The sequence below is a fragment of the Pararge aegeria genome, chromosome 21, assembly GCF_905163445.1.
Source record: "Pararge aegeria chromosome 21, ilParAegt1.1, whole genome shotgun sequence".
In the NCBI taxonomy this organism is placed as follows: Eukaryota; Metazoa; Arthropoda; class Insecta; order Lepidoptera; family Nymphalidae; genus Pararge; species Pararge aegeria.
The window spans coordinates 2,263,291-2,279,334 of record NC_053200.1 but is presented as its reverse complement, the minus strand read 5'-3'; the positions used below and the strand labels follow the sequence as shown (position 1 = coordinate 2,279,334).

Sequence of the window (16,044 nt, the reverse complement as noted above, 5' to 3'; positions counted from 1 at the left end):
AATGCGATCGGATAACTAAATATGACGTAACGAACTAAAGTTATGATAGTGCATAATTAATACATATATGAACATTTAATTTATATACTTACATAAAAATATATCAAAATTTAAAAAGAAAGTGGGCAGTCCACTTTCCTTTTTACACAATATTAATATAAGAAGTAAAAATGAAGTGCATAAAATTAGTACCTAATTCATTTTAGTGTAATTTTATATCTTTTTATAACAAATTACCAGACGAAATCCTTGAGATGTCTCTCAATACGTTCATAGTTTATATAAAACGTAAGCTTATAGAAAAATCCTATTATAATATTAAGGATTATGTATGTATGATAAAAAGCTTGGGAATGAATTGCTCTAACTTTATAGCTTGTTGTTTATTCTTGGTGATAACGAAAAAAACCAGACCAGAATTTAACTTTTTACCTTTTTACCTTAACTTGACAAAACTATGTCCAGTGTGTAACAGCTTTCGAGGACTAAGTTTTTTTTAGCATTTCACGGATGGACCGACCAGCTTTCAGGCTTTTTAGTAGGTAAATACCCAAAACACATTATGGATACTAAGTTGTACTAAGATTCAAAGTAATTGAGTTTGGGGCTAGATGGCGATGTGTTTATTGTCATAGGCTATTTATTTATTTACGCTTACGCTTGTGTTATGGGTACTATGATGCCTGATAAACATTTTTATTAATAATAAACATAAATACTTATAATGCTGGGTGTGCAAGTGCTGAAAATTAATATATTTCAATATGTGTATTTGTATATTAAAAGTATTTATGTATATTATTCATAAATATATTCATCCGTCATCTTAGGTGATCTTTGTACCCATAACAAAAGCTACGCGTACTTTGGGACTAGATGGCGATGTGTGCGTTGTTGCGTGCGTTGTGTATCTATTTATTTATTAAGGCTGCTTGAGGGCAGAAATAAGCCTTGAACATAATATAAGCATTTTATGGAGTATATAATCATAGGTTATATGGTTCAGTGTTTTCGAAGTATTATAATTCTATCATTAATATTGAGAGCTTAGCGTCTCTTCAGTAGGTAGCGACTTCCAAATAACATCAAATTCAAGTAGTTTCACTACCAACAAGTTTAGCTTTTGACCAAATCGTTTAACAAGATCCATATCAAGTTTGACCGCCTTTATGGTAATAGGTGGTTAATCTTGAGTTAATTTTTAAGTAATGTAGATTAGGTAGGTATTCTAGGTATTCTATGGCCTATGAAAATACCTTTTACAATATAAATTGGTAAGTAGTATAAAACACTAATGTGAAACTAACAAGGTTTTCTTTCTTTTCTCCCCTATTACGTGACAGTTTAATAAAGAAACTGGTCAATCCAATATTTATGTATATAAAGAGTTTTCTAATTATTACGAAGTTGAACCATACCTTTACCCTTGTAGCAGGTAACCTATAAAGTTACCTGCTACAAGGGTAAAGACAAAGAGAAGCTAAATGAATAGGATTATAAAAGAAAATACGTAGTAATAGGCATGAAAATCTTTTTTATTCGATGGACGGATAAATATAATGCGAGCTTTAAATTACAATTGGTCTAATACAAGTACATTATGCTAAAACAGTTTATAAATAATATTAATTACGATCTAATAAGTTTTGGTCTTCTTGATAGATTCGATCAGCCACTTGTAGACAACCTCGGGGGCTTTCTTAGAGAATTGGAAGTCCATGTGGCTGAAGTGTTTCTCCGAAACTTTGAAGGTTCCTCTTACGTCAGGTAACTCCTTCTGCAGCCTCTCTACGTCCTTGGGATGCACAAGCCAGTCCTCTTCGCTGTAGTAAAGGCTCACCGGGACTTTCACTTCAGTCATGTTGTACTTAGGCGGATGGCGGAGACCGTAGATCTTCTTGTTAATGTCAATGCCGTAGTCGTACTTCCTGAACTCGTGCGACGACACAGCCTGCCCGAACTGTTTGATCTGTCTCGTTGACGCTCCGCCGGGCAAGTGGCTTACGATCACGGGGATCAGTTCTGTGTCTATTCCAGCGGTATCAACGCCGGTCATTACGAAGTTTACGTTCGAGCACACGTGCTTGCATCCGATTTCCTTTTCACACATGTCTCCTCCGACAGTTTGAATGAGCTCCTTGCTAAGTTTGAACTCTCCGTGTCCTAGTTCCTGTGCAATACGCTCGTAGAAGCGGCTGGCCGGTGATATCATCCTTATCAGAGGACTGCGTACGTTAGTCATGTAGACCATCGGTGCCAGAGCGTGCATCGATACGATCTTGTCTCTGACCTCAGGATGGGTTGCGACCCAAGCGAAGAATACTGTGGAGCCCTGAGAGTAACCGACGTAGTGCAGCTTCTTTTGTTCCGTAGTCTTGAGGGTGTAGTCTATCATGGCGGGCAAGTCGTGGAGGGCGATTTCGTCGATGCTGAAGTGCCAGAAGTCGGGGTGAGATTCGTGCTTGCTGACGTGACGGCGGGAGTATGTGGTTCCTCGAACGTTGCCGAGCCATACGTCGTATCCGGCTTCCGACAGTAAATAGGCGAGGGATTTCTCTGGACCATTTAGTAGCCATTCATCAGCGCTGCCCAGGAATCCGTGCATGAGGAACACAACTGGACGCGGTTTCTCTTCAAGGGATACTTGTCTCGGCAGAATGCGGAACAGGGTGAGGAAGTAACCGTCGTCGGTTTTCACGACGTGCTCTTCTACTCCGTATCCGTGTTTCTTGATCAGTTGCGTAGCGTTTAAGTGGACATCTTCATTGGCGGTTAAGGTGGTCGTTTCGAAAGTTTCGTGAATCTTCTTCTTGTCCTCCTCGCTCAGGTGTTGCATATTGTTGTAGGCGTTGTTGAAAATTCGTTCGATGTCTTTCTTGTCCTTGACGAGTGATTTCGCTCCAGTCGCTATTTCGACGCCGTGCCAGGATATAACGTCACCGAAAGGTATCGGCTCTCCCGGTGTTATCATTGCGGAGAACAGCGGGGAATTCCAGTTTCTGTCGCCGGATCGCAGTGGGGAAGCGTAGTCGTTCAAGTCGTCGTAGCTGATGCGTTCCTTGGTCTCTTCCGAGGAGGAGACTGGTCCTCGGAGGTGCATTTTGGTTTCCTTGGCATGCTGCTGGTACTGGTCCACGTAGTCGAGCGGCTGGACAATCAGACTGTCCGTGTGAGGGCGCAGCTGGTGGCGGAAGATGCTGGCCGAGGCGCAGCGAGCCAGAGCGAGGCAGAGCAGGAGGTAGACAGCCCTCATGTTGTGAAGTGCGGTAACTGTGCCCATCCTCAGTCGCACACCCGTTTTATATGCTATTTCTGCAAACTCTGCAATTTACCGATGACATTTTGCAGTAGAACAGTTGTGTGTCGAATAAAAACATTTTGCATACTAGTTTTGTTTACAGGTTTTGTCTTGCGGTTATTCGATATTTGTATGTAATATAGACTTTTTTATGTTTAAAGTTTTAGATTATACATTATTATTGGTTGGCTTGTTTGTTCGCTTATTACCTATTTTTGGCTTGTTCCGTTGAACCGATCATGATGAAATTTAACACACATGAAGCTTGCAATCATAGATTGACATAGGATAATATTTATTTCGGAAAAGTTGCTTCATACGTATACCTGTGAGGCTATGTATTAACTTGGTGTTATAGTGTCGGTGCATAGGAATAGTTTCCATCCTTAGGCCTAAAGGATTCAGGATTTTTAGAAACCCAAAATAAACGCGGACAAAGCCCACAGCTAGTTTATTATATTATGGGATACGTGACGTCAATGGGAACGTGACGTCATTATAATATGAACTGAAATAGCACCCACATTTTTTTATCATAGTAGTAACGTTGCACTTTACATTTTGTTAAGGTGTTTACATATTGACTCGCTGACAAGGGGTGCCCATACACGGCCGATCCATCGCCTATCGTCTCGAAACATTTACTATAGTAACTACGAGTACCTACGGGTGTCTGGAGCGACAAAGGTACGAATTTACGTACGATTACGAAACACGCAAAAGCTTTTTTTCATTCCACTACATGTAAGTCCTCGACTGAAATATAAATGTGTTTTTAGTGATTCAGTCTAATAAATTGGTAGCAAGCTAACCTGATAGGGGTTCTATCAATCGGTTGAAAACAGCTCGCTTTTTCACACCGGTACACAAAATCGCTTGGCGCCACGTCTGTGATGGTAGGCTGTTATCTAGCCACGGCTGAAGACTCCAACTAGATCGGAACTGAGAAAATCCGAACGACCGCACCGACCACTGCGCCATGGAGGTCGTTAAAAATTACCTACGGAAAAACACTGATGCTACTGACCTATGCCTTTTCAGTATTTGGCATCGGTCACTGTTCCTATTTTTTTGCGTCTGCGGCCAGCAGGTTTGCTGCGGTTTACCTACACCGATGCGTTAACACCTTAATGTTTGTAAAATAACTTATTCAGGTAATTTTTATTTTTTTACCCATTAATATAAAATGTAATAGTTTCAATAATACGACTTGATTACCTAATCATTTATTATTTACAAGTTTGTTGCCCGCGACTTTATCCGCGTTTTTTTTGATTTCTTTAAAATCCCGCGGAAATTTTCCCTGGATAATGTATACTCTGGCCGTCTCCAGGATGAAAACTATGCTATATCTATGCAAAATTTAACCTAGTTAAGTTAAGAGGTAAAGCCATGTAACATTTGTTACACACAGGGTAAATTCAAATTCAAAATTTCTTTATTCATTTTGGCATATCACATGCACTTATGAAGCGTTCATAAATATATTTTTACATAATTGTAAGGGGATGGAAACTTTTGCTAGTAGCTCTACATAATGTTCTCAAAGGTGTGTGGAGTCCAACAATCTCGGCTTTAAACCCTTCTCAATGTTGGAGGAGATCCGTGCTATGCATTGCTAATGTATTGGCCGGTAATGTATTTATGTGATGATGATGATAATGATGAAAGCAGGTGGCTTCGCATGAAGCATTATAATTCTAATGCTTCACGCCCTTGTTTCAGAAACATAAAACTTATTTTAGGGGTATCAAGAGATATAATGTAATAATGTAATTTTGGACCTACAAATGCATAAGTTTAAAGAATGTGTTAAAACACATTTATTACAGCGAGGTTATTATACAATTGATGAATTTCTTAATGACAAGGTTGCTTGGAAGCATCCGGCTCCGCTTTCATCTCTCACAAGATAGAAAAATGAATTTTGAAATGTTAAATGTAAATTGTTAATGCTGGAAAAGATCAACTGCTGAGTTTCTTGCCGGCTTCTTCTCGGTAGAATCTGCCTTCCGAACCGGTGGTAGAGTCACTACACACAGACAGACTTGACATTTCAAAAGTGCTTATATTAGGCCTACTTGAAATAAATGAATTTTGAATTTTTTTGAATTGCAGGGTGCGCACGGGTCTCGTCTCATAATGAGATGGGTTAAGGCCGTAGTCAACTTAGCTGGTCAAGTGCAGAATGGTGGACTTCAAATGATGAAAATTGAGCTTAATTTACTCCTCGAAAAGTAGGGGAAGCTGTACGGTGTTATTTATAATTTCTTTAATCTTTATCCTCCACACAGGGTACATTGCCACGAATCTGTTCGGTTTCACTCCGACGCCGGAGCGTCCTCAGAATATAATATCTATCTTCTATCTTCTATCTATATATATAAAAGAGAAAGTGTGTGGGTATGTTCCGTATAGACTCCGAAACGGCTGGACCGATTTCAATGAAACTTTCAGGGAATCTCCGGATTGACCTGGCGAGTAATCCTGTAAAGTTTAGTGGCGATCAGAGCACTCCTATTTTTGAACTGTCAAACTGTCAAACTGTCAAATACAGCTTTTAATAAAATAAAGCAAAATCTAGCCCGGCGAAGCGGGCTGGGTACGCTAGTGTTTTATAAATTTAACTAAAGAAGGGAAATTCCTTTGAGAGTGAAGGCGTTTGCCAAGAAAGTGTATGACTCATGGTTTTACTAGATTATCAACCCATTACAGACCCACTTCAGTTCATGGGACTCCGAGGAGACTTTCAGAATGACATGGGTTTAGGCCATAGTCTACCACGCTGGCTGGCCTTGAGAGCATTATGGAGAACTCCCTGGCGTGCAGGTTTCCACACGATATTTTCCTTCACCGTTGAAGCAAGTGATGCAAACTGCAAACTACATGTATGTCAAATTACATCGAGAATGGTTCAATGGTTGAGCCGAATGGTAACAAACAAACTGACACACTTTCGCTTTTTATATATGGATGTATGTTTGGATAGTGTGGATTAGCAATTACTCTGCACTTCGTCGACAAAAGTACCTGTAATTAGGTTGAAATGTAAGCGATAACAGTTTTGTAGCAAAGGTTCAGCCTTCCTTTCGGAGCGGCCGAGTTCGATTCCCGGCACGCACCTAGTAAAGTGCGCTTTAAATTATGTACTTAAATATCACATGTTTTGAATGTGTTGGAAAACATCGTTAGGAAACCTGCCTGAGAGTTCTCCATTATGTTCGGGGTCGTGTGAAGTCTTCTATTTCGCATCTTAGAGGAGACCTGCATCCTGTAGCCGGCCGGTGCCAATAATGCTGGCTGCATTTCCGCGCTAAACAGCCAGGCTGATCCTTTGCTTAAATAACTAGCCAGATATGGCAAACAACTGCAGCGTTACGTATTGTTCTCGAAATAATTTTGCACTTAGACTCCATATATTTTGAAATAATGAAAATACATGTTAATGGGTAGTAATTACAGTTTCTCTGACCGATTCCAGCCACAGTGGGAAATGCTCAAAGAGATTTTCCAACTACGCAGGAGATATTATAATGCACAATTGTCCACTCAATTCCGACGCGACCGGAGAGAGATCAGTCGAATGGCCGTTGCTTCACGCGTTCTCTGAGGGGGTTAATCACCACCAATTTCCAAACTCCAGGCTGGTACTAAGAATTTCTTGATAGAAAAACCCAATACTATTCATTCGAGATCGAACCTTATACCTCGTGATCTGCAGTCGAACATGCTAACCACTAAACCTACGAGGTAGTTGTTACAGTTGGTCTGCTATTACTAAGTCTAGGCATAGATCAGCGGCGTGCACAGGTTCTTCGACCAGGGTATGCGAGCAGATACACGGCATAAAAATAAAAAAATCCCCTCCAGTACAAGTTATAAAAAATATTTTGGGTAGGCAGTGCTTTTGCGCATGTATGAGTGCACGCCACTGCCATAGATATTTAGAGTATAGACTAGCATATTCCGCTTCTATGTTCGGGCAAATGACTATTAAATAAGATATTACTATAAACTTTAATAAAAAAATCTCAAAGATGGATATTATCATATTCTTCCTCTCAGAATGAGAAAGGTTTGGAACGTAGCCCACGCTAGCGAAGTGCGGATTAGTAGACTTCACACGTCCTTGAGAAACATTATGGAGAACTCTCAAGCATGCAGGTTTTCGCACGATGTTTTTCTTCAAAGCATAAACGCAGATAACTTCGAAAAGTTAGAAGTGCGTGCAGGGGATCGAACTCAGACCCTCGAAAGGGAAGACGAAACCTTACGATTTTTATAAAAGATAAAAGATAGCCTTAAGATGAATATCCAATTTAAATTGTAAAAAGGATTCAATAATAATAAAATTTTGAAAAAATATCGACCTACTTCATTATAATGCAATCTATGTATATATATATATATATATATATATATTATATTTATTTATATATATATATAAATCGAAGCCTATATATATATATATATATATAATTTTTGCATAGCTAAAAATAGTAACTGCTGGACTTTATTCGCAAAAGAAACAGTTTCACTCATTTAGAAATTTAAAATTACTAACTAGATAAAATATTACCACTTGGTAATATATTAATATCTAGTTAGTGTGATACAGAACTGGCAGCTTAAACAAATAACAACTTTCAGAAGGTGGAACGTTCATAAGAAATTTAAACAATGTTTTTTTAATGATTTAAATGATTTCTCGCAACTCTTTAGGTAGACTATTGTATCAATCCGCGGGCAAAAAAGGCTTCAAAAACTAGTATAGCTCCCAAATTCACTCCTTTGGATTTCCTAAAAAATAAGTGGTTAGAGTCCTTGTATCCACTTCCTGGACATGGAAGTCTCGTCAAAATAAGTTCATCCATTCCGGAGTTCTCGTCAACATTTCATCTTAACTAATCAGACTTAATAAAAGGTTTTTTTTTAATAAAAAAAACACCTTTTGTTGCTTTGATTTACTAACTACTATTTTATCTTATTATTCAAATATAACACTTATTACTACAACCACTGCGATTAGCCCATACTGTTAAACAAAATTTATTACATCCTGTTCTTACGTTAAACTCAAATGCTATGCAAAAGAGCACATAAAAATCACATAAGTATTAAGCGTACCTATAACGACCTAGAAGTAAAAGTCGAATAGTTATAAACTTCATCAAGGCTCAACTCTCAAGAGCTCAGTATGACTTCTAATCGTGTGCAGGTGGTCCATTTTATACATTATGATTTCGTCCGTGTTCACGTTAATGGCGTTACTGTCATCATGCCACACTCAAGATTTAATTCCCAATGGGAATGTATCAAATAACAGGCTAACAGAAAACCGGCTAATGCAGCTTCCATTTCAAACATCAACGGAAATTATTGAGGAATCCGTGAGTGCACTCACTAAAGCTCCCAGCAAAACCGATCAAATCGCAGACACACTTTACACCTTTCCATTTCTCGTGAACAAAAGTTTGCTGAACTACGCTGATATACTGGTCTCAGAATATAATACTCATGTAAACGATGAAGACGTCACGCTAAGTATCAGTGAGCTCATAACAAAGTATGGATACCCAGTGGAAAGGCACGCCGTCCGCACTGAGGACGGTTACAACCTTCAGATGTTCAGGATACCAAACAACGGATCCGTGGTTTTCCTCATGCACGGTTTGGGAGGTTGTGCAGACGACTTCATTTTGGCCGGACCACAGAGTGGACTCGCTTATCTCTTATCCAAAGAGGGCTACGACGTTTGGATGGGGAACGCCCGTGGGAACAAACATTCACGCAGTCACCAGTACCTCTCGCCTTCCGATCCGAATTTTTGGGACTTTTCGTGGCACGAGATTGGTTACTACGATCTACCAGCTATGATAGACTATGCACTCGGAATAAGTAAGTCCGAAACACTTAAATATATCGGATACTCTCAAGGGAGTACAGTTTTCTTTGTAATGGCAGCGGAGAAAGTGCAGTACAACGACAAGATTTCCATCATGGTCGCGCTGTCTCCGATAGCGTATATGACACGCGTTAAGTCTCCGTTAGCCAGGCTCCTATCACCGGGCACATCTCTAATGTACGAGGTGTCGAAAAGCTTAGGCATTTACGAGTTTCCGATGAAAAGTGAATGGACAGGCCCCTTAAAACTCCTGATGTGCGGTGTTGGCCCCTTGGCAGACATTCTGTGCAGTAATGTTTTGTTTTTAGCCGTAGGCTTCGATTTGGAGCAGCTCAACATGACCAATCTGCCCGTGATATTGAGCCACGTGCCGGCCGGCGCATCGGTGAAACAGCTCGTACACTACGGCCAGGGTGTAGTTTCGGGGGAATTCAGACAATTCGATTTGGGCGCGCAAGGAAATCTGAAGAGGTACGGCTCGCTAACCCCTCCGAAATATGATCTGGATCGAGTCCGGGTGCCGGTTTCGTTGTTCTACAGTAACGAGGACTGGATGGCTCATCCTGATGACGTGGATCAATTATATAAAGAATTGCATAACGCTGTGGACATTCACAGGGTTCCGTACGAGCATTTTAACCACATAGATTTTATTTTCGCAAAGGAATTTAAAAGATTAATTCACAAAAGATTAAGAAAATTGCTGTCATTATTTTAACAACAGAATTTTTTACACTGTCATAAATAATTGGTATCTAGCTACAGCTGGAAATGTATTTTTTAATAAAAAGATTTTCGGCATTTCTGTCCAATTTATTACATACTTAAGTTATCACATAAGTGTACTGGGAGAAAGTATGCTAAATATAGATTGTTTCTGCACGATCATGCGAAAACGGTGTACATCCTTTGTGCGCAGGGTTCGGGCTAGCTCCAGTGGCCTTCTGAGGGCAGTTGCTGGCAGGATTTATTGTCAGTACTTGTGCCGTATTGTACAGTATTTTTTGCTTTTGTGCGTTTTATATAGGTAAACTATTTCGTTAGAGATCCAAGTCGGCCGGAATAAATGACTTTTTTATTTTTTATTTAAAGCCGTGTTAAAGGTACTTATTGAAAAATTCATTCTATTTTTTTTAAAGAGATACGAGTATTAACGTTGATCAATTCGAAGTAGGTGGGTTCGGTAGACATCAGAAAATGCACGGCGAAAATCGCGTTGTTACGCGATGTGAATTAATGTATGGTTTTATTACGAAATTATCGCTGAGTTTTTTTTTAAGATACACTTCTTTTGGCGGGTTAGGGCAATATTTGGGAGTAAATTTTTACCATCACAAAAAACCGACACCTTGAAGTTAGCTACAGTCAACAAAGTAAAAAAGTAAGGACATCTACGTATGTTTGCGAATTGACAACTGTATTCACGATATTATGTGTTTATTCGTGATATTTAAATAAACTTTATATAAATAGATAATGCGCTATAATAAAACTTGTCGTCATAAAAAAAAAAATTATATTAAAGTGTTTCTACCTACACTTGCTGGTATTGTCAGTACCCAAATACCTTATTATTTTTTTAATACTGGTATATATTATCTAATAATATTCTATATTTATAATTACAATGTTACCTGAAAATATAAGTGTAATATATACGTACATAAAAACATTATTAAAAGTTAAAAAAAAAACCACAGCTCCGCTAGCGAGGCTGTTGAGTAGGTACCCAAGCAACCGGCAGCCGTAAGGGCTCCAGAATGAGGGACCTCCTTTCAATAAGTGCTGTATCAAGGATTACTGCCTTTTGTATGCGACCATTGATTCAACAACCAAGTCAAAGTCAAAGTCAAATACATGTTTATTCAAGTAGGCCCATAGGTGGCACTCAGTGGCGTGCAGTTCATACATGCACAAAAGCACTGCTTACCCTAAAATTGGTATATAGCCTTTGTAGGAGGAGAAATTTTGCCGTTTATGCAATTTTCCTGCTGTATGCATACCCTGGTAAGAAACCCAGTGCACGCCACTGGTGGCACTTTTGATGCGTACATTACATGACACATCATATTACACGGTAGTGAGATGAGGGCGTTAACCATATTCGTAAACCAAAAACTAAAGCTACGAGGGTTCCAAACGCGTCCTGGTCTAAGAAGAAGCCTACAACAAACTTAGCCGGGTGATTTTTTTGTTATAACCATCTCACATTGGCATTTAAAATTATTAGAAGAAAAGAAGAAAGAACCCGGTTAGAGTAATAATTCATACCCAAGCTTTTTTATCGATTACCTAGTCCTTTATACTATAATAGGACTTTTCTATAAGCTCACGTTTAATAAAAACTTAGCACTTTTTTAAGAGACATCTCCAAGATGTCAATGGATAGTTTATTGTAGTATTGTATGCAATTTCCTTTAAACGAATTATGAATTTTCAAGCGAAAGCTTCTTAAGATGTTGGTCGAAGCTTTAAGACTGACTGACATTGACTGATACCACTATCGGAACAATAACGGTCGTCTCAACATTCCTTATTCAGTAGACGTCGAGCTTACTGTGACAGCTCGCCGAAGTGGTAGTACTTCGGCGAGCCTACCAAGCTTATTTCTGCCGCACCAGCATTGTTGCAATGCCGTGTTGCGGTCTGAAGGGCGTGATTTCCGATGTAATCACAAGCACGTCAGGCTGAACACATAGAGATTTTCAGGTTGACGGAAGAAGGGGGGCACGTTGCAGAACGCGTTCCTTGCGTGCCCTGCGAAGTAATGCTTTATTTATAATCGATGGTTTTCCACTTCTGATCAGGTGGGCCATATGCTTGGTCCTTCAATTCTAAATAATAATATTAATAATAAAAGATAAAATTTCGTGAGCAAGGTCTTGTGGTATTCAGTAGTGTGCACTTCATACATGCACAAAAGCACAGCCTACCCTAAAATTTAAATGTAGCTCGTATAGGAGGAGGATATTTATTATTTTTTTATTTATACTCTTTATTTGTACACTACTCAGAAAAACAAGATTAAAAAAAAAGAACAAACACATGAAGAATGAAGCAGGATACAAAAGGCGGCCTCATCGCTAAGTAGCGATCTCTGCCAGGCAACCTTAGGATTAGGAAAACTAAAGAGAAGACGAATAGGTGGGTACACTATTTAATACATACATACGAATATCTACATACTAATACATAAACCAAACTACACAAATACAAAAATACTATTGATAAATATAAAAAATAAATATAAGTACTAATATACCATAAATGCTTAAATATGAGTTTGAGTAGATAAATAAATAATAATAGTCGTCTTTACTGAGCGATATTCGCCATGTTATGCAATTTTTCTGCTGTATGCATAACCTGGTAAGAAACGCAGTGCACGCCACTGGTGGTATTTCATCCTTTTCCCTTCCAGCCTTAACCAGATCGTCAACTATCGTCAAATGGAATAGAAATGTCTACAATTAGTGCACGGCGCACTGATCGATCGACTAGCACTATATCAGTTCTATTGGCTGTAATATACCTGTCCGAGATTATTATTCGAACCCAGTAGAGCAATGCACTGTTATTTTCAAGAACTGACGAGGAATTCTAAAATCCACAAGGCCATACTGAAGAGCAAGCTGTGTATGGAATATGATGCCAACTTGATTATGTCTGTGCGAGATGAGAACACCGTAAACTATATACTTGAAAGACTCCCTAGGGCGATGTCACGCTCGAAATAGGTCTTTCGTAATATGTTTCCGGTACTTTCTTCTCTTGATAACTTTGTCCATGATTGCACGGACAATATCTCAAAGAGATCACAGAATTGTAACAAGGATACAGGTTCTATTTGATCTACAGCAGGTCCCGACAGCGCTTTGTATTGAATCTACGGACTAAGACCCTTGTCTATTGCAAATACATCGTTTTACACAACCAAATACATCCTAAGAAAAGGATCTCTAAATGAACCTTTATATTATAAAGGTACTTTGTATTCAAAAACCACGTCCTCAATTCATTTTTTGAAGGTGACAGATTCCTTGGTGTTGGTAGGAAAATGTACTATTTAACCATCGAAAATTGATTATGAAGTTTATTTCTAAAATCAGCTAAAAAAAATTTCAAACTGACAATTTGGTATTAATGAGGATCAGCGAGTTAATCGTTCTACAATTATAGACACCAATTGTTTGTTAATCTAACTGCTGTACTATGGAAATACTATGTAGGAACTATCTAGGTATATCTATAGTTATTGTACGTATACACAATTTAATTACACATATATGCTAATTCCATTAGTAAATATATACGGTGTTCATTTTTTATTTTTATTTACCCCTTACAGACTTAAGTATCTACACATCACAATTAATGGTGTATAAAATTTCCGTTGTTAAAATAATGACAGCAATTTTCGTAATCTTTTATATATCAATCTTTTAAATTCTTTCGCGAATATAAAATCTAAATGGTTAAACTGGTCGTACGGAACCCTGTGAATGTCCACAGCGTTAAACAGTTCGTTGTATAATCTGTCCACGTCATCGGGATGAGCCAACCAGTCCTCGTCACTGTAGAACAACGAAACCGGCACCCGGACTCGATCCATGGCATATTTCGGGGGAATCAGCGAACCGTACCTCTCCAGATTCCCTTTCGCGCCAAAATCGAATTGTCTGAATTCCCCCGAAACGACACCTTGCCCGTAGTGTGCGAGCTGTTTCACTGATGAGCCGGCCGGCACGTGGCTCAATATCACGGGCAGATTGGTCATGTTAAGCTGCTCCAAGTCGAAGCCGACGATTAAAAACAAAACATTACTGCACAGAATATCCTCTAAGGGTCCAACTCCGCATAGCAGAAGTTTCAACGATCTTGTCAACGCATTATCTGGCATCAACTCGTACAAGCCTAAGCTCTTCGTCACCTCGTAAATGAGAGGCGTTCCTGGTGATAGGAGCCTCACTAATGGAGACTTTACGTGTGTCATATACGCTACTGGAGACAGAGCAACCATGAGGGCAATTTTGTCGTTGTACTCTTCTCTCTCTGCTGCCATTACGAAGAAGACTGTGGTTCCTTGAGAGTGTCCTATATATTTAAGTTTGTCAGACTTACTTATTGCAAGTGTATGGTCTATCATAGCTGGCAGATCATAGTAACCAATCTCGTGCCACGAAAAGTCCCAAAATTCCGGATCGGAAGGCGTGAGGTATTCGTGACTGCGTGAATGTTTATTCCCACGGGCATTCCCCATCCAAACGTCGTAGCCCTCTTTGGATAAGAGATAAGCGAGTCCACTCTGTGGTCCGGCCAAAACGAAGTCGTCTGCACAACCTCCCAAACCGTGCATGAGGAAAACCACGGATCCGTTGCTCGGTATCCTGAACATATGTAGGTTGTAGCCGTCTTGGGTACGCACATCGTGCCTTTCCACTGAGTATCCATACTTTGTTATGAGCTCACTGATACTAAGCGTGACGTCTTCATTGTTCACATGAGCATTATATTCAAAGACCAGTGCGTCAGCGTAGTTGAGCAAATTTCTGTTCACGAGAAATGGGTAGGTGTAGAGGGTGTCCGCGATCTGTGCTTTGGGAGCTTTAGTGATGACACCAACGGCGTTGGCGAATACTTCTGCTGATGTTCGCGATGCAAGTTGCACTATCGGATTCCTGGTGAGTGTATTAATAAACACACTTCCGAAGGGGATCGTTTCTTGACCACAGCATGATAAAAGTAGCACCATAAATGTAAATACGTTAACAATCATAATGTAGGAACAACCAACACACGAGTAAATAACGAACTGAGCTCATCTCACGAGTTTAGCCTTGATGTCGAAGTATCTAGTTATTATGTTTTTTACACCATGGTTCTAATTTCTAATTCATTATACACTACCTTATATCCTGTGCCAAAGTCTAATAAAGTCTGATCTGTCTGATATACCTACTTTATGACTATGGTATTTTAACCATAGTCATAAAGTAGGTATATACTTCAAGTGTTTAGGAAATAAACATAATATACTTTTTTATTATGAGATTCTTATAGTTTTCCTTAACCTTGTGGCGGGGTTTCTGCAACTTTTTGTTGACTTAAAAAAAAAAAACTTAGAATTTGGGGTAGCAGTAGAGTTTAGCGTAATACTTACGCTACGCTACTTAGTTCATTTTCATTTGTTTTTTTCGGCGATAGCTGATTAACCCTTATGATTTTAACAGCGTAATCCGGCCTTGTTGGGCAGCCTCTGAATGGGGCTCTGCCAGGAAGAGTTTGAACACTAGGGCTAGAAGAAGCGAAGGGGTCTTCGGGCTGAGGGTGCCTCATGTGAGGCTGAACCTCGGCTCAGACGACGATTGGAGTGAAAGGGTTACGGACGGTGATTAGTCCGCACGCTCCCAAGAACGTGGTGTGAGCCCACGTCCGGATGACGTCAGAAGTCGGGGACCTCGTCTTCGCCGGCGAAGACGCTATGCAGAGTGTTCTGATAGGGAGCATTGTCAGTAGTAATCTGATCGTCAGAGTCGTGAAGAATATGTTTAGGCCTCCTCTTGTTGAAAGTGGCGCTAAGGTTTGGTATTCATTTTCATTCATTTAATTCGTTACTATGCGCCATCGTAATGGAACGCTTTATCCCTTAGAGTCACGACCTTGTCGATTAGGTAACTAGCCACGGCTAAAGACTCATACCAGACAAGCGAAAAATCGGAAATCATAATCTCCGAACCCACAAACTCTCCTTATACAACCACCGCTGTCACCACTGCCTTAAGTTAGACGTTAAAGAGACTAAGATGATATAAGAGAGATAGAAAGTTCGGAGGACCTATAG

At 39.5% G+C, this 16,044-nt stretch overlaps 3 protein-coding genes across 3 annotated transcripts; 1 reads left to right on the top strand and 2 right to left on the bottom strand.

Annotated features, from left to right (window-relative positions):
• Window positions 1–1,514: 1,514 nt before the first annotated feature.
• On the bottom strand, window positions 1,515–3,292 carry LOC120633169 (lipase 3-like). Its single transcript, XM_039903300.1, has one exon. The coding sequence runs from the start codon at window positions 3,278–3,280 to the stop codon at window positions 1,637–1,639; it is 1,644 nt and encodes a 547-aa protein (XP_039759234.1). The 5' UTR covers window positions 3,281–3,292; the 3' UTR covers window positions 1,515–1,636.
• Window positions 3,293–8,535: 5,243 nt separating this feature from the next.
• Window positions 8,536–9,921, top strand: LOC120633406 (lipase 3-like). Its single transcript, XM_039903613.1, has one exon. The coding sequence runs from the start codon at window positions 8,536–8,538 to the stop codon at window positions 9,919–9,921; it is 1,386 nt and encodes a 461-aa protein (XP_039759547.1).
• Window positions 9,922–13,194: 3,273 nt separating this feature from the next.
• On the bottom strand, window positions 13,195–14,991 carry LOC120633236 (lipase 3-like). Its single transcript, XM_039903391.1, has one exon. It carries the CDS (start codon window positions 14,977–14,979, stop codon window positions 13,600–13,602), a length of 1,380 nt encoding a protein of 459 aa, XP_039759325.1. The 5' UTR covers window positions 14,980–14,991; the 3' UTR covers window positions 13,195–13,599.
• Window positions 14,992–16,044: the final 1,053 nt, after the last annotated feature.

What these genes read in the sequence shown, in the direction of transcription:
- LOC120633406 (XM_039903613.1), top strand. Translation starts at nt 8,536, where the DNA reads ATGATTTCGTCCGTGTTCACGTTAATGGCGTTACTGTCATCATGCCAC.
- LOC120633236 (XM_039903391.1), bottom strand. Translation starts at nt 14,979, where the DNA reads ATGATTGTTAACGTATTTACATTTATGGTGCTACTTTTATCATGCTGT.
- LOC120633169 (XM_039903300.1), bottom strand. Translation starts at nt 3,280, where the DNA reads ATGGGCACAGTTACCGCACTTCACAACATGAGGGCTGTCTACCTCCTG.